Raw genomic sequence first — 18,705 nt, 5'->3', positions numbered from 1 at the left:
CACTTAGCACCAAACACTACTTATGAAACACACTGATTAAATGTCATGATATTCTGACTCACCTCAGTGTTTGTTGGAATGCACTTGGTTTCTGTGCGATGTGGAATGATTTCCCACACAGTTACCAATACTCTTCTCTTGCTAGCACCACACATTATTGATTATAAGGTCAACAAAACAAACATGATGACTTTGTAACTTGTTTTGTAACCAAATGAAAACTTTTCACTTTCTTTTAACTTTTTGGCACTCCAACAGCACCTCTTTCATTGTTATCACATGTCACATCGCAATACGCCAACGGTAACGATTCTAGCTTATGCGAGTTTGTGTGTACATTTGAACGAGTTTATTTTCACTTTTATGCGATTTAGTTTGTACACCAATGCGAGTTAAACTGACATAATTAGGAAAGCACCATGCGAAGTCGTATAATCATCGCAGTACGCAATTATGCGAATTCAATTGACGCTTTGCGAGTTCACTCGAACGCTTTTGCGAACAAGCAGAGTTCGTCGTAACAAAACATCGGAATATCGTCTACTACGATGTAGTCATGCATTATAAAAGTTAATTTGCACTCTTATATGATTTTACCAGATACATCGCAGTAAGTTCAAAAAATAACATCATATGCGATGAAAATTGTCCCTCAGCCGTACATATATGCGATAGTGACTTAAAATAGTTCTTTGTACGATTTACAGCGTGCATCCTTATGCGATTCCTGGTTGTCTGGGTATTTATTGGGCATTTTTGTTCAGGAAAATTTAAAAATAAACGTTTTTAACCAGCTCTATTTCATGGTCAGGATAGAAAAGGTTTGATTAATTTTATTATCATTTAAGGATCGTGTGGTAGAACTTGTTTAGCATGTTCTAATTTGCATTCTCACCAGATGCAAATGGCCTTCTCTCTACATGGAAATCTGTAGTAATCCTTGAAGAAGTTACCTTAATAGTCTCTCAAGAAATCCCCTGTAAATATTTTAGGCAATTTCGAAAAAAAACCGTAAGCCAGTATCAAGATGAACCTTTTGGAAAAGTTCTTGAGATACTCCTGAATCCCTGCCAAAACTTAAAAAATTCAGGATCAGTAATGCGTTCACAAGAGAGAGGAGTTTTTTTTTATCAAAATGCTTTCTTTGTCGTTCGTTTTATGTTTATTTATTCGACAATTCTTTTCTCTTCCCTGAAGGTAATCTTAGACAAAAATTCAAAGAATAACATCATAACCAGGGATGGGAACACTCACTTCGAAAGAATTACACTCACTTGCTGTTTTCTCAGCTCAAAAGCGTGCAAAGTGAGTGTTCCCATCCCTGATCATAACATAATTCTAGGAGGAATCTGAAATCTGTAGAAGAATTCTTGTAGTACTCATAAATGGGTTCCTCCAAAAAAAACCCTTCCGCGATAATTATCTAACTATTTAATGAACAAATAATTCAGGAGAGGTTTCCAGAATTCCAAAAGGAAATACCAAAAAATTCAACATGGAGCACCTTTGGAAGAAATCCGGAAGTAGTTCGTGTTGAAAATACGGGAGAAATCACTCAAGGAGCTCCGTACGGAATCCCGACAGAATTTCATGGAAAAATCTTGGGCACAATCGTAAGTAGAACCCTGGGATGAATATTTAAAAAAAAATAGATAGGAATCAAGAAAAAACTCCAGGAGGAATGCTACAACAATCCGGTAGTAAACAAAGAAGGCATCTTGAGTTGATGGACATAGTTCTTCAAGATATGATTTTTTAATAAATTTCGAGCTCCTAGATTCGTTAGCTTCCAACTGCAACGAAAGTTTCGTGAATATCCAGAATATTTTAAGTGTCTCTTCTGATCACGCTTTGAGAGGTTCATTTATCACCTTATGAGGGGGTTACAAGCAAAGGGGTGTAAGTGACAAAAACCCACTTTCGAGTAAATGAGGTTTAAAGTTTTTCACCAATTTTCCATCCCATACAAAATTTATGGATTTTTAAAATCAACCCTATTTTCTCCTATTTATTGTATATATATCTAAAAAAAGTTCCTGAAAGCTTGAAATCTGAAGAGTTTTTTTTATATGTTCAGCTCAAATTTGACAAATTGGTCACTTACACTCCTTTGCATCTGGGCCCCTCTTATGTGTTTCCTGGAAACTGCATGAAAATTCTCTTTGCTCATACGCCAGTTCCTCCTCAGGTGTCTTATTTGTTTCTCTCTGAAGGGATAGATCCGATGTTTCTGTTCTGGTTTGCGTCGTCCCACGTTCTGCCCGGTTACATGCTGCAGAACCAACGGCCGCTCTGCGTTCTTCTCGATTAACCTTCCGTTAGTGACGTGGTCAGCCACGACGTCCAGCACAACGCTGCCCGAGCAGGAGAAAATAGCTTACGAATAGATAACTCAGGTATGGGAATCCGAATACCTACAACCTGAATGAGGTATTAAGTAGCCCTGCATAAGAGGTAAAATACCTAAAATAATAACTGGTGTGTATTCTGTGCATAACACGTGAATAATTATACCAGTAGGCGAATTCCGGCGCACATTTTCTTCGAAGAGAAGAAAATTTTCTTGCTGGTAAGCAATGGAAGAAAATTTCTTCTCTTTGAAGAAACTGTGCGCCGGAATTTACCCACAGGTATGGTAATACCTATTTTTTTTTTCTTGTGTTTATTATAGAGGCTTTAAACTGCCTAAATAATAATCGGCAATTTTTCTATACAAATAGTGATTTTTCCATAATTCAAAAATACCTCAAGCAGTCCTCAATAACTCGTTGAAGTGTTTTATCAATACCTTCAAAATACTAAAATGAGTTATTTCAATACCTGGGTAACCGACCAATATCTTGTCTTGGTATGATACCTGACTTTGGTATGCCGCAGTTATGTGTCAGTTATTCGTTCCTGCTCGGGTGATGATGTATACATTAAGCGATTTTTTTTTCACCGTGTTGTACAAAATAAAACAGCACAAAACTTAAGGACAAACATATTGAAATCCCGCTTCAAGAGTGCATGACAACTTAAAACGCACAAATCTCAAGAAGCAAGATTCAAACAACAGTACATTTTATTATTCTGTTCTTGCTCACTTGAAGTAAGCTTAAAATAAAAAGATCAAATGCGCTGGTTTTGTTTACGAAGATATTTGTGCCCTTAAATTCGTGAGTAGGTGCCAAAGTCGGCCATTGTGGCGGCCATCTTGGATTCTAACAAGGCTGTCTTTAAGCGTAAAAGTCTCTGCGAATCAATCATTCTGTCGACTTCGTTCTACAATCCTGACGCTGCTTTCCGCTTCGTCGTTGGCGGAATTTTTGTCTGTACTTCTGAGTTTTACGTATAGTTTTACCAAGGTCAATATGAAAACTCCGACTGTCAATGTTTGAGGTCGATTCTGAGAATTCACAATTTTTAGGTCGCATGCAATATGCTACACACCCTAATTGCACTCGGCAGCGGGAAAATCGGGGGAGACAACGTTACTCGCTTACTCCCCGGTCTGCCTCCGCAGCGGGAGACAACAGCACAGCCAGCAGCAGAATCTCCCGTGGAGAAAAGCGGACGCACTATGCACTGTCCGTTCTGTGTACGATAATCTGTTGCTCGGAATCGGCAAAGTAATCCCAGTTCCTGTTCCTCTTTCTGCTCTTCGGTTTGGATGGACGGCCAGTCAGTTGCAGCAGCTCTGGCTCAACCGCGGTCAGTCGTCGAGCGTTATTTGCTGTGACGGCGGTGGTTTGGGGATCGGAATTCATTAATTTTCACCGCACACTCGCCGTTGGGAAAGTTAACGTAAATCCGATACCGAAGGGGAGCTGGAAATGATGGCGATGATGGTGCGATTGGTACTAGGCATGAATGAATAATTACGTTTGCTATAAAATACCCACAGATCCCTGTCCGTGGTAAAAGCTGGGCAATGCATAATACCGACCCCATTGAGGTCAGCAATCTCTTACCAGCAACTCCTATCTATCTTCCACCGACCGGTGGCACAAGCCGGACTGTATAAGGGAAGATCGGGTAACCAACCCCGGTATCAGAAGGCCGGCTCCAGTTGGCGAGTTGGCTGCTACAAGCCTGAGCAGGTTAAGAACGGCTGATTGACCTTTGAAACCAGCATCTAGGAGTTGTCCAAAACCGTAAGGACACGGGGGGCTGGACATGTTGCGGGAATGCCAGACAACAACCCGGCTTAATTGGTGTTCGCTTCTGTTCCGGTTTGCACAAAAGAGTTTGGAACTCAGAGAGCACGATTGACAGGCCAGGTAGAGCGTGATCTAGCGACCATTTGGGCGTGACCGTGAATGATGAGTAACAGCTGCTATCCGAGCATTGCTGACGTAGAGTTATCATTAGTTCAGTTTAATTCAGTTCAGAAATTCTAAAATAGTATTCTACACCGCTATGAAAACTCTGTTCCCCAAGGCCCGTATGTCAAACTCATTTATACCAATGGAACCGATTTCCTGTTCCACCGCCGTCACTAAATCCACTCACCGAATGCATTGCGGTGGACAACTCGATCCATCTCTATTAAACTTGCATTTGCAACTGATTCGAAGCCCATTTTCACCCATTTTTCTTTTCGTTCTGTTTGTCCACTTGCATCAGTGAGTAAAAAAGAGCCGGAGAGAGATGAAGTCTGTGAACTTCGGCCGCAGCAGTAGTGGGTTAGCTCGTCCGTCCTAGCGATAGACAGCCTCCCGTCCCAGCACTAATCCGGTTTCCTATTTTCAATTTCAGGGAATCTATCACCGGCTAGGGGAAGTTTTTGCCCGGCTCAACCAGTGGTCGGAAGCGGAGCGATTCCAGCGGGCAGCATTGGAGGCTCAACCGGACCACATAGCGGCGCACCTATCCTACGGGTCGATGCTGGCGAGGAATGTAAGTCCCGGGTGTGGTGCAGCAGCGCACCGACTGACTGTGTATCAATCAATTCCGAACAACTACGACGACGGTCGGCTAACTTTTTCCATCTGTTTGCTTTCTATATCGTTTTTTCGCTGCGTTTGATTGCTGTGGACGAATATCCGTCAATGTTTCGGATAATTGAAAACCACACCGGAAAATGTGGGTTCTCTTGGTGCAGAGCAGCCGAACTTCGGAAGCTGAGCAGTGGTTTAAGCGGGCCCTACGGTTAGCGCCTGCGGACGCCAGCGTACATCATCACTACGGTAAGGAAATGGGGAGAATAATGAAATGATGATTTAGATACTTTTTGGATTGAATTGGAATTACCGTCGTTGGGGGTGACAATGGGTCAAAGGGGCGAGATTGGATCAAAACATTATCTGAAATATCTCATCAAAGTTCAGTTACATATAAATTATGATAGCGAAATCTATATGTAATATTATTTTCCAATCTCTTTTCATCAGTTAGTGACCAGATGTCCATTCGACGGATTGTCCATTCGACTAAATGTCATATGTTCTCCTTCCACAAATTGGGTTTCGATCAAATGTTCCTTTGAAAAAAAGTCTTTCGACTAAATGCCATAGATCCCATGCTTCAAAAATTCTGAAGTCCCTCCTGAAAATTTCAAGATTTTCTTCTAGGAATCTGCAAAGGTAACACCAGGCGATTTTTTACCCTTCAGGGCGTGCGCCGTTGTAAAAAGTGCTGTAGTAACAGTACATAGATTCAACAGAAAGAGAATAAAAAGGAATAAACTAATTGGATATTCGCCTTTAGTAGGTGCTCTGAGTTTGCAACTAATTGCAGCACCCTAACAGGCCGGGAATGCATTCAAAACTACTCCATGCACTAAGGGGCTGTCCATTAATTACGTAAGGGTTTATGGGGGAGGGGGGGTTTGAGAAATCTTACGCTCCATACATTTTTTTTGGGTCCTCATACAAAATATCTTACAAGGGGGGAGGGGGTGTCGGAAAATCGCAAAAAATCCCTTACGTAATTAATGGACAGCCCCTAATAGCGTCGTCGTTGTTCCCGGACCGAGGCCGAAAACAGCGCCCGTCATGAAGAATTATCCCAACTAACACAAACGAACTCGCGGATAAACGAAACGCGCCAACGAGGCTCGCTTCAATGCACTCGTATCCTTGTGTGAATCTCTAGAGGAATTACTGAAGAAATTTTTGAGAAGTTCTAGAAGGTACTTTTAATTTGTGTACTTACTTACTTACTTCTAGAAGGTATCCCAGAAGGAATTTCAGAAAATCTCCCTGATATCATTTTTGGAGAAACTCATTGAGAAACCCTTGGTAGAATTTCTAGAAAAGTTTATGGATATTAAAAAAAAATCCTGGAGAAATCATTTGCTAAAATTCTTGTATTTCCTGATAGTTCCATGAATACTCTTTTGGACACATTTCAGAAGGAGATCTGGATTCGTGGAGACACGTCTGTATAAGCTTCTGTAAAGATCCCTGCAAAAAAAAAACTGTTGAAATATTTCTAAACGAATTCCTGTAGGTATGTCCAGGAAATATTTCTGAATAAAATCTTCAACCTTTTGGGGCTGCAAGGGTCATATATGACCCCAGCAGCGATGAAACCAAGTAGTTTTTTTTCCTCCTCGCTGTTAGGGAAACTAAGCCACTGCGACCAATAAGCTGAACCAAGTATGTATAACAAACATGTTCAAGGTCAGCAAAATTGCAGCAGCAACCCAGAAACAATCTGGCTACAGAAGGTTAAAGAATCCATTGAGAAATTCATAGAGTTATCCCTAGAAGAGGTAAAAACATCGAGAGATATCTAAAGGAATTCTTGCCTGAATCAGTGAAAGTAATAATGTAAGAATCTGCAAAGAATCCTTTAAGATTTTTTTGTATAGAAATTCCTGGACAAATTCATGCGGAAATGTTCAATGAAATTAAAAAGCGATTCCAGAACACATCACTGGTGGGCTTCTTTAGGTGATACCTGTTCAAGGGATCTCTGAAATATTTTCCGAAGAAACTACTGGAAGAGCTAATGAAAGTATTTTTGATAGAATTTATGAAGCAATCCCTATAGAAAGCTCGGAACGAATTTCTTGAGAAACTCCTGAAGGATGTTTAAAACGAATCCCTAGAAACATTTTCAAAGTAATCTCTGGTGGAGTTTTAGATGGAGACCATAAAAAATTACCTAGAATATCTGAAGAAAGCCCTGGAAAAAATTCCTAAAGAATTTTGTAAAGCTCTTGAAAAAAAAATTTGAACATTTTAAGGTTGAATTCGTGGAGTAATTTATGATAGAATTCAAAGAGCTATTTTGGAACAAACTCATAGAAGTTTTCTTAAAGAAATCCTTGGATAAATGCATGGATAAATATCATTAAGAACTCGTGACGTCTCCATTGAAATTTCTAAATTTTCTGAAATAATATCTGAACATATCAAAAAATATTTCTGAATGAATCCATGGCTGATTTTCTGAAAGATTGATCATGCAGATTTAGAAAAAAAAAAACACTATAGAAGAATATCTACGAAATTTTTATGCAAGTTTTTCTAGAGGAAATCTTGACCACATCTTGGAGGTCCTCTGAAAGAAATTCCTCAAAATCAAAGCGATTCCATGGAGCAATTTCGGAAGCGCTCAAAGAAGGTTTGGTTTTATAAAGGAGCTAACCTTAGAGCTAATTTCTAGAAAATTTTGGAGAAATTTTAATGGAATCCCTGAAAGAATTATTAGAAAAATCTCCGAAGGAGTTTCTGTCAGAATTTCTTTAAAATTCTCTGGAAAACTTTATGAAGGAAAAGTAGGATAAATTTCTAAAGATTTTTAACAGGCATCCACGGAGTTATTTCTGAAAATATCCATGGATGGCATGAATCCTTCGACAAATTCCCGGAGAAATCTCTCAAAGAAGGTCTGAAGTAACTAACTAAAGGATTTCTGAAGAAATTCATGGAGGAAATTCTGAATCAATCTGCAAGACTTTCTTCTTCTAAGTAACATTTTGATAACCAATTAGTCTTGTAGAGGTTTTGAGAACCGTCATAGAACTTTACATCTTTTATTTTGGTTTTATGATGGATTTTAGAACCTGTTCTACCTGTTTGACTGAAAAATGTTAATTGGGCTGTAACGTTTTGTGGAATTTCGAAGGAATAACAAGAAAAGTATTGCATTAATCTCAGTACGAAACAAAAGAAATCCCTGGAGAAAATTTTCAAATAATGATTCATAAGGACTGTATCGGAAATTAACTATAAACGTTCAAAATTGCCTGAAAAATAATATGTTCAAAATAAACGAAACTTTATTTTTGGAGATACAATATAAATCTCTTGAATAAAGAATGGCAGTCCTGATTTTCAAAAAATAATCATTTAACTTGGACTTTTATCTCAAAGAGTGCACATATGTTTTAAAAATTTTGGACACCTCCTAAAAATTTAAAATTGCGAAAACTGTGGGAAAATGTTCAATTTTTTTCTCTCATTTTTGCGGAAATATATTCTTTTCCAGGATGCTCATGATATAGGAAAATTATTTTTATCAAGAAAAAATCCCTCCGCAGTTTAGGGCAATTCTTAAAAACATAAAAAACGCCATTTTTCCAGGAACTCTTTTTTATACGTCTTCAAAGAACGATTACGCAAATAAAGAAATACGTCAAGTTGAAAATTTGCATTTTTTTGATTGGGTATGTATTTAAATCTATTGAAGAGGTAGTTTTACCAGAGAACGGAATTTTATAACCTCTGAAGATATTTAACTCTCTAATACCCAAATTTTTGATTTTGATCTAAATGTCATTTTTCGTCATCTAAAATCGATTTAAACATGTTTTGGAAGATGAGTCTTTTCAATTCTCGATTTCTTGAATTTCAGTTTTTGATTTTTCTAATTTTTATTTTTGAACATCGCCACACTTTTATATTTTTCCTGGAAGCCAATTTGGGGAACGGATTTTTTGAGATGAAAACATTTTGAGATTTTATGACTATTGTTGATAAAATTTTAATTTTTTTTCACAGAAAATTTTATTTTCCGTGTAATTTTAAGGAAAATAATTTTAGAGTGTATTCGATTCCCTTAAACTGTTAAACAAGGATAGAATGATTTGGGAAAAATTTAAAATATGTTAATTGTAGCGATTCAATACAAAATAAACAATGACTTCTAAAAGGTGATTAAAACATTCATTTTTCAATGATTTTTAAAAAATGTAAATACGCTTTAAAATACACCAAAAACCATTTTGAGACATACAGAACAGTCATAAATATCAGCCAAAAATATAAAAAAAATGATTTTCCACGAAACAAAAATTACAAAAATACTCAAACTATACCCCGTCTAAAGGCGGGATCGGGTATTAGAGGGTTGAAACAGAGCGTCAAAGTTCGACCAAAAAGTAGGTGTTTTTTGGGGAAGACCGTATTCTTTATGTTGGAGGTTTTTTTTATCCAAAATAAGAATTTTAAGAGTCGGTTTTAAGTGATATGTTATGTGTACATAACTGCTAGTAATAATCATTATTTTTCAGATTTTTCCTCGTACATTTTTTTTCGCTACAAATGATTGAAACGTTAAAAAAAATCAAAAAAATGCTGTTTGTACAGATTGTTCTTTTGTGTGGTATACTCACAGAACCATATTTTCAATAATAATAAACATTTTCCAAATTTCTTCAAGCTGTTCTAAACTTAACTATATTCTGAAGATTTCATAGAAGAGCCGGAATAAAAGACCAACCGTGCTTCGAGATAGAGCATTTTGAATGTTTATATTTTATTTCGATACAGCCCTTATAGAAAGATTTTTAAGAGTCTGTGAAATCATATGAGGGAGGAGTGCACAGTGTCTAAGAGAGAGAGAATATAAGAGGGCAAATCTTCCGGATAAAACAGGGGTTCTCATACTTTTTCAGCTTGCGACCTACTTTGAATTGAAATAGAATTTAGCGACCCAGCAGCACATAATATAAACGTTTTTTTTAGTTCAGACAAACCCAAGCGGTTAGTTCAGTCAAATGGTATAAAGAATAAGAGATAAGCTGGCATGTTTCTATTGCATATTTAACCAGTATGGCTCCATGTAACAAAACAAAACTTCACAGATTTTAGGTAATCCCTAGACCATTTTAGAGAGAAACAAAACATTTAGTTTATAGTGGCAAGATATTGGCAATTAAGCGCTTTTGCAGAACTTTTAAAATTTACTGTCAATTGAAAGAAAGTCTTAAAATGTATTTTCCTTTTTATCGTTTTATTTTAATTGTGGAACTGAAAAATCTGGAAAGTCTCCTTGAAATTTTAATCTTCCCAACTAACATTTATTGTGAATGTAAAGGTCCACCAAACGTTCTCAATACGGCTTGATGCTGAGTTACTGTGTTGTACATATGGACGGACGCTTCTATGCAAGCGAACTTAATCCACATGTATATGTTGTGCAAGCAGCTTCTATGATGATGATGATGATTGTGTACCCACCATCAGCGCAAGGATTACCTATGGCTGCAGAGTCATACCGGAACGGAATGATCTACCTGATGGTTTGTTGTAGCAGGGTAAGCTAAATTCACTGGAGACCTTCGGAAAACAACATGATAATTGTTATCTCGTGACAAAGTCTGGCCACCCCACGAACATTTGCCCGGAAACCAGTTCATTTAACTTCCTTAGGCTACCCCTCCGAAATCCCCATATATGTCATGTTCAAATATAAAAAGTAATAAGGAACGAACTCACCGAGTAATCCTGACAAGCTGGTTTTCTATGTTTGGCTTTGGTCTCAGCATGCAAACGGTCCAACCATATTAAATGTGCACTCGTTCACACCACTCGCTGATTCTCCGATCGTCCATCGAAGAATCCGAAAAAAATACATAAGCGAGAATACCCGACGCACTGAAAAACAATCTCTTGGATACTAGCATTTCCGAACTCGGAATAACGACGAACACGAGCACCACGATGCGGGCAATGTGGACTCTTGCCACCGAGCTATCGTCGATCGTTTACACAAAGTACGAACAAAAAACACAAAGAAAAATACGAAAACACGGGAACGACGAAATGCGGTAAGTTTCAGCCTCCGCGCCCTGCTTGTCACTGACGACCGTCGACCTTTCACTCTTCCATCAGCGTTCTACCCAAGTACGAATTAAAAACACAAAGAAAAATGCAAAAACGCGGTAAAGACGAAATGCGGCATGTTTCAGCCTCCGCGCCCTGCTTGTCACTCCATATGTTGTGCAAGCAGCTTCTATGCCACAAATTCATAGCTCTTTTCTCGGCTTCTATGTTACCACTATCTGAATAACATCTTCAGAAGGCGCTTTTCCAGCCTTTTCACAATTGTTAAATAACAGTTATACGACATCCCCAAATTAATCGATTGAATATAATTAGGTTATGGATACCTTCCACATGTGGAACTGGATATATAGCTTTTAAAATTGAATAATTAAAGTACCTGCCGCTACTTGGAATCAAACTCCCGATCACCGTGTCCGCTGGTCCCGTTGATGTCCTCGCTGCCACACTGCTATATATTAATAGCATAGAAAATAGCCTGTTTTGTTTTACTCCAGACAAGACTGTATAATTGTGCCACAAGAAAACTTACCCAACTTCATCTTGCTACAAAAGCTTGTGAAACGTCAAACGCAATAATGTATAAAGTACACCGGGGCAAGTTGAAACGGGTGGGACAAAATGAAGCGGGTTGACATGATGTTTTCTAATGGTGATAAACCATTTGATCGCTATATAACATAGTTTTTTATTCAAGTAATCCTTTAGAAAACAATAAATTTCCAAATTGTTTTGTAATCTATTTCAAAACTTCGCGTTTCATCTTTCCCCACCTGTTTCAACTTACCCCGGTGTACCTTACATTGAAGAAGCTATGTGGTTGCACCAACAGGTCCTTCGTCGCAGCTTCTAGCTGAAAGAATGTTCTACGAAGCGCTGCTATTTTGTGTATTTGGCAACATTACATTGGTTGGGACTCTTTTTCGATTTGCACAACTTCCGGCAAATCTTCCGGAGTTGGATTACAGTGCAATAAAAGCAACCCAAGTATTTTTACAGCACAGCCCGATGTTATATGGAAATTCCATATAACATAGGACAATTATGCGTAGAACGACAGTATACATTCCGCTTAAATATTGTTTTGACAATAAATTTTCATCCGACAAATCGTGTTGGTATATAAACAGTTTCTTTATTACAGCTTCTAGCTGTAATGATATCGCATAACGGCCTTCAAAGCGCTGCTGTTTTGCGGATTTGTCAGTATCACGAATCCCAGAAAACCTACTTCGAGAAAAATTTCTACTCAGTGGCTGAGTAGGTCTTACTCAGATATCAAAAAATCCTTTGGATTCTTACTTAGTTTCCGTTAAAAGTGGGACAACTCATTGGCAATGGGTTGTCCCACTTTTAGCTGAAACTGAGTAATAAAATAAAGGATTTTTCGATTTCTGATTAAGACCAACCCAGCGACTGAGTAGAAATTTTTCTCAATGTAAGTGAAAATGCAAATTGCAAGCAACAACTTGAACTCAATTGTCAAAGTCAAACTCAAAAATCTTTTATGAGATTTTCTGTTACGAAAGCAATTTTTCTAACCAAAATTTTCCCAGAATCTTAGACTTTTCAAAAACGCAATGTTTCAGAATCGAAATCAGAACGCAGACAGTAGTTTCAATGTTCAATATTCTCCGGACGAAGACTCATAATAGAAAAATTCAATTGAATTATGGAGAAATCTAGTTTCTTGAAATATTTCTGTTCTCTCTAAGAGAGTTCTAGCAAATTTCAAAATTGTCTTACAGTAAGACCTAAGTTAAATATGACATTACAATATCGTTCAAGCTTTCGCGACCCACCAAAATTCAGCCTGTGACCCATCAGTGGGTTGCGACCCATAGTTTGAGAAACGCTGGGCTAAAATATTAACGCGCACCTAAACGACAAGTACTAACAATAACCAACATCTCACAAAAATAATGATAAAAACTATCAAAGCCTTTTAAAGAGACGAACCAGCCAAGGGCTGAAAGTCTCTCTAATAAAGACAAATCAATCAATTATCAAAGCCTTTAATAGAGCGATTCCAAGCAACAGCATCAAAATTAAGGAAATTTTTTAATTCATGATTTTCTATTGAACTGAAACTTTGCACAGTTTTTCAGTTCCATCTAAATCGCCATTTTTCGATATCAAATTTTTATTTTGAATCACGACTAACTTTTCGAAAGGGTGTATGTGAAAATGGTTCAATAATATTCAAAAATCTGTACAGCCAAAATGGTTCGTTCGATTGCTATGAATTTTTCAGCAAAGTTAGATAACTAAATGGTGATTCCTATGAAAATATACACTGTGAAAAAAACATCTTTTTTAACATTAAAAATATCATTTTTGTCACAAAAACTCAAATATCTCAAAACCCTATCTTTTTACCAACGCAATTTTTTTAGGGAAGACGGTCCATTGTATTAGCAATCTACTATGAAAATTTGGTGATGGTAAACTAATAAACAAAAAAGTTATAACATTTCAAACATTTCACAATTTTCACATTTGGTAAATATTTTTTTCTGTGTAAATTATTTCGGTCAGAAATCGCAGTTTGATGCTGATTTTATTGTTCAGCAAAGTTAGATAACTAAATGGTGATTCCTAAGAAAATATACACTGTGAAAAAAAAATCTTTTTTAACATTAAAAAATATCATTTTTGTCACAAAAACTCAAATATTTCAAAACCCTATCTTTTTACCAACGCAATTTTTTTAGGGAAAACGGTCCATTGTATTAGCAATCTACCATAAAAATTTGGTGATGATAAACTAATAAACAAAAAAGTTATGACAATTCAAACATTCCACAATTTTCACATTTAGTAATAATTTTTTTTTTAGTGTAAATTAGGCTAATACAAATTTCGATTTTCTCTTATGTCACCGCCCCCTCGGAAAATTTTGGTCGGAATTCAACATTTTGAGGGGGGCACAAATAAAATGTTCAAGAAAATCAGCAAATTTAAGGTGTAATTCGAGTTCCACAGAAACTTTCTTAATAAATCCGATGAGTTTATCTATGTTGCCTAATTGTTTGTATATTTTTCCATCGAATACATTTATTATTTATTATCCTCCCCCTTAACGAGTCAACGAGCGCTGTGACAAAAGAAGAAAATGAGATTTGTTCCTGCCTTTATTTCGGCCGGAAATCGCAGCTTGATGCTGATTTTATTGTTAATGGCCTTGCGTGAGTAAAACAAGCTGTTTTTATTATGTATTATGTATATTATATGTACAGTAATGTTCCGATTTTATCACGCCCTCCGCGCATTAGTCGTTTATTCATTATTTGCTGTTACATTTGAGGACAAGTGTTTTCCCTCTTCTTCAAAATGAATGTTGAAAGCGTGTTTTGCAACGTTAAAAATATTGAAATGGGTATAGATGTTGAAGTATATATCAAAGCATTTTTGAAAAGGGGCGTGATTAATTGTTTAAACTGATGTCGCTGATGGTACGGTGACATGACTCTCTGCACTTAGCACTTCTGGCAATTTCTCAGTTGTTGTCGTTTTCGAACTTCCTACGCCCTGCTTTACCGATGATATACAGATGGCTCGTTTGTCAAAGTCTAGACGGCAGGACGTGCAAATGCGTAAATTTGGATTCAATTTGGGCATAACCAGTCTCTTTCAGATTATCTATGGTGCTTTCGGTGAGATTTCGTAAATCCTTTGATCATTTTTTTTCATCAAACGGTCTACAAGAGAGAGTTGAGTTGAAGACCTTTGAGAAAGCGACTGTTCATGTTGTTCGTTAGATTATAATAAACAAAATCACTTATTAGTTTTAACTGACTAGTTTGGTGTTGTTTGCTTGGCTGAAGAAAAAATTTACTATTTAATATCCATAGCGGTAGTATTTTTTTTTTGCTTTTTCGTGAGCATTGTCATGGTATGTATACAGACAAACAAACGTAACACTGACGAAATTTTCATTGACCACGCCTTTAACGATCATTTTGAATCTTGGTTGTGGCTTTCATAACCAGAAGAGTGCCCATCATTTTTCTTTGCGTTTGACGTTTCACACTAGCGCCTTCTGATGACGATATTGGACATCGCAGTATTTCGTGAAACATTTCCACCAGGTGGGGGTAGTGTGAACTGGGCGATGGATTTTCACGTGGTAGGTAACTCTCATGCATTTGTTGTTGTTGAAGTTACTCGCATTCTTCCGATCATAAAGTCTGTTCTCTAAGAGGTATTTTTTTGAAGATAAACTAGACGTATACGCGTATATAAAACTTTTATTATACAGCTTTTGTCTTAAAAATAAGTTTAATTCCATTTTTCTTATAATCAACAGCTTTTCAACACTATCAAGGGATTTTTTCACCAGTCACGTACAATAAAAAGTATGACACTCTCAATATTTTTGATCAAAACACTGGATCGCGTCTAAGTTTCAAATAGATACTATAGAAATTATGAATAATCAAACAAAAGTATCATGAAAACAACTTGTTTAATTCAGGCGGTAGCCTTTACAATAAAATCAGCATCAAAAAATAATTCTCAAAATAATTTACACAGAAAAAAAATTTTTTTTTGTTACTAAATGTAAAAATTGTGAAATATTTGAAATGTCATAACTTTTTTGTTTATCAGTTTACCATCACCAAAATTTTATGGTAGATAGCTGATATAAAGGGCCATTTCCCCTAAAAAATTAACGTTGGTAAAAAGATAGGGTTTTGAGATATTTGAGTTTTTGTGACAAAAATCATATTTTTTTTAAGTAAAAAAATAAATTTTTTACAGTGTATATTTTCTAAGGAATCATCATTTAGTTATCTAACTTTGCTGAAAAATTCATAACAATCGAAAAATCCGTTTTTGCTGTACAGCTTTTAGAATATTTTTGAGCTGTTTTAGCATACACCCTTCTGAAAAGTTAGTCGTGAGTGAATATGAAGGTTTGATATCGAAAAATGACGATTTAGATGAAATTGAAAAACTGTGCAAAGTTTCAGATATTTTTGAAATGGTCGCTCAGGATCGCCTGACATGACTCCGTGGAATTCCTCAGAGATGTTCCTTCTTTTTGTCATCTGGTCGAAAAACTTCTGCAAAATATCCATAGATTTTCCATTCATTATATAAAATCCTGATTTGTTTATGCTTCGCCCATATAAAGTGTTAGGCGATTTTGATTGCCAATTTGTAATTTTTAATTGTGTAATGTATAGCGGCCAAAAGTTTCGAAATGTTTTATGAAAAACAAAAAGCGGATCTTAGTGAGTTTAAATGGATGGTATGAAGAGCTTCAAGAGTTTTCAAGGGGAGTGCGTACAGTAGTAGAGATTGCGCGGGTTTCGTACTACACCGATATGCATCATATGTTTTGCAAAAGTACTGACACAGTGACGCACAGATTATTCAGATTCAGGCGCTTTTGCTCGAGTAAAGTTTTTTTTATAACGTGAATCAACCATTTCCTGTAGCATTCCTTAAACTTTTAATAAAAGCTTATCCGTCCAATGACAACCTCAGGCAATTCCCATGTACTACACTTCCAAATGATAACCAACATCTCCTTATTCTGGTTCATGCATATTGAGTGAGCCAGTTGTCGTCAGTTCTGTATTACCCCCTTCATCCATCTTTTCATGCTGCAGAAGCATGCAAATTGAAAAGCCCCTAACCGGAATTGATAGCAGTCGAACATCATAAAGAAAAGAAATGCGAGGTAAAAGAAATCACTCCATCCGTGGTCCGTGGTCCCTCCCTCTTCACTTCAGACGAGAGGTGCAATCAACCTTGATTTCGTCAACATTGGTCTCCACGGAGAGAGACAGTGCCGTAACCAAGGAAAAAACCAGTCGAGATGGATGGGCACCATCAATATCATCATTAGTCTTCTTCCAAGAGAGTCACTCTTCGGAAAACATCAGAAGGCGGTGTAGTGACGAAAACAGATCCAACCCGGCGACACAAGAGTTGCACTCTTTGGGGCTCGGCTAGAAGAAGAAGACGATCGTCTTTATGATGACATGGAAAAAGTCTGGAGGAAAAGTCAACCTCCACCGGCGCGCGTCTTCGGAGACTGAAATGTGTATTTCTTCACATTCAGCAGTTCCGTAATAATTTTTATAACATCCACTCCAAGCACCGAAGATTGGAAACTACAGGGAAAGGAATAATTGAATAGATTGTTAAGAGTTGGGCACAAGCAGCCCTGTAGCAGTAGTGTGGAGAGACGATGGAAAAATATCAAGTATCCAATTATATTTGCTGCGATGCAGGACTAGGTTTACTGCACAGACAACTCCTTTCACGTCCGAGGGAAAAGTAACGATCTGATGGCAGATGAAAGAGATCTACTGGGAAAAAAATCACCAAACACAAATGGTAGTTTTTCTAGGAATGGAAGTGCAGTTTCCATTTTGGTCCTCATTGGGTGGAATTTACAATTTCAAGGTCAATTATCTTGAAATCGTACAAGTAGCATTATAAATATTTAAAGAATTGTTTACTTAGAATTCTCACGCATGGTATATTTTATTGTGACGCTATCAATGGTCACTAATCCACAAACATTTTGAAAATTCAACTCGGTTAGGTACGACAGTCGGGCTGCAAAACGGTGAGTCGATAAGGAGAGCGTCCAACATAGCTCTGGTCCTCACAAGTTCCCACCTCATGCGGGTCAAACGATGACAAAGACCGCCAGCTAAGAGTTGTGTGCTTAGCTGGTAGTGCAGCCTGGACACTGTTGTCCTTCTGACTTCAGCTAGATTGAGGAGGTACGATCCGAGTGTCTGTTCACCAAGGAGGTGCGGCTCAAACAGCGTCTGTTCTGGCATCCAGCGGCTGAGTAAGAAACGCTGCACCACGCCCAGCTAGATCCAAGGTGGTAGCCCTATCAGCGTGGTCGTCCCAGTGTTGGTTGGGACGTTAAACAGAACTGGCACGATGGCCCTCCGGCGAAACAGGAGTGTTGGCGTAGGCCCAATAAGCCACCCGTAAAAATCCCCATTGCGAATAACATAGGAGAAAATACGACTCGATAAAATCAGCAAAGACCCACGCGACGAAATAAGGACCACGATTGGAAACTTGGAACATGGAATTGCAAGTCACTAGGGTTCGCAGGATGTGACAGGATAATCTACGACGAACTACATCCCCGCAACTTCGACATCATGGCGTTGCAGGAACTTTGTTGGACTGACCAGAAAATGTGGAAAAGCGGGCATCAAGGCACATACCGCAGTGCGAATTTAGATTCGGATCACTTTAGTAGCTGTATGCATGCGCTCAAAGCTTTCGACAGTTATCACCACGCGTCGAAGTCGAACGCCGCGACTCAACATCGAGCAGCTGCGTAACGTAGAAGTGGCTCAAGACTACGCGCAGCAGTTAGCAGTGGCCAGGCTCGTAAACATTCGACACTTTTCACTACCTTCGTTTTGTTGCCGTGGTCGGGTGTAAGCTTGCATTGTTTCATTCGAGCGCGACCGCTACCTCTTACACACAACACGAGCGGCAGAACGAAGATCAATAAACAACAAAGTGGATCAAATCAACATCGTCTGACACGATGACATTTGTCTAATTCCAGCTTTTCGCAAGATTTCAGCCAATTTTGATAAAGATTTGTATAATATTAGTTTATTCATGTGTGATAAATTGATTACGACACATACATTTATCCAAAACAGCTCCGTACTGTAGTTTGATCGCTCGTGTTGCGAAT

The 18,705-nt window shown here is 37.7% G+C and overlaps 1 protein-coding gene across 3 annotated transcripts in view; it reads left to right on the top strand.

The window, feature by feature from the left end:
* LOC115261027 (protein O-mannosyl-transferase TMTC2) overlaps positions 1 to 18,705 on the top strand; it is a 1,032,251-nt gene that overhangs the window by 1,011,261 nt on the left and 2,285 nt on the right. For 2 of the 3 annotated variants that reach the window (XM_062849978.1, XM_062849977.1), the window contains exons 9-10: positions 4,741 to 4,881; positions 5,087 to 5,171. In XM_062849978.1, coding sequence (XP_062705962.1) covers positions 4,741 to 4,881; positions 5,087 to 5,171 — 226 coding nt within the window. The remainder of the gene's footprint in view (positions 1 to 4,740; positions 4,882 to 5,086; positions 5,172 to 18,705) is intronic. The other variant, XR_009997427.1, reaches the window with a different exon arrangement.

Source organism: Aedes albopictus, chromosome 2 (genome assembly GCF_035046485.1).
Source record: "Aedes albopictus strain Foshan chromosome 2, AalbF5, whole genome shotgun sequence".
Taxonomy (NCBI): Eukaryota; Metazoa; Arthropoda; class Insecta; order Diptera; family Culicidae; genus Aedes; species Aedes albopictus.
The sequence above is the reverse complement of the archived record's forward strand: the minus strand, read 5'-3'. Positions and strand labels throughout refer to the sequence as shown.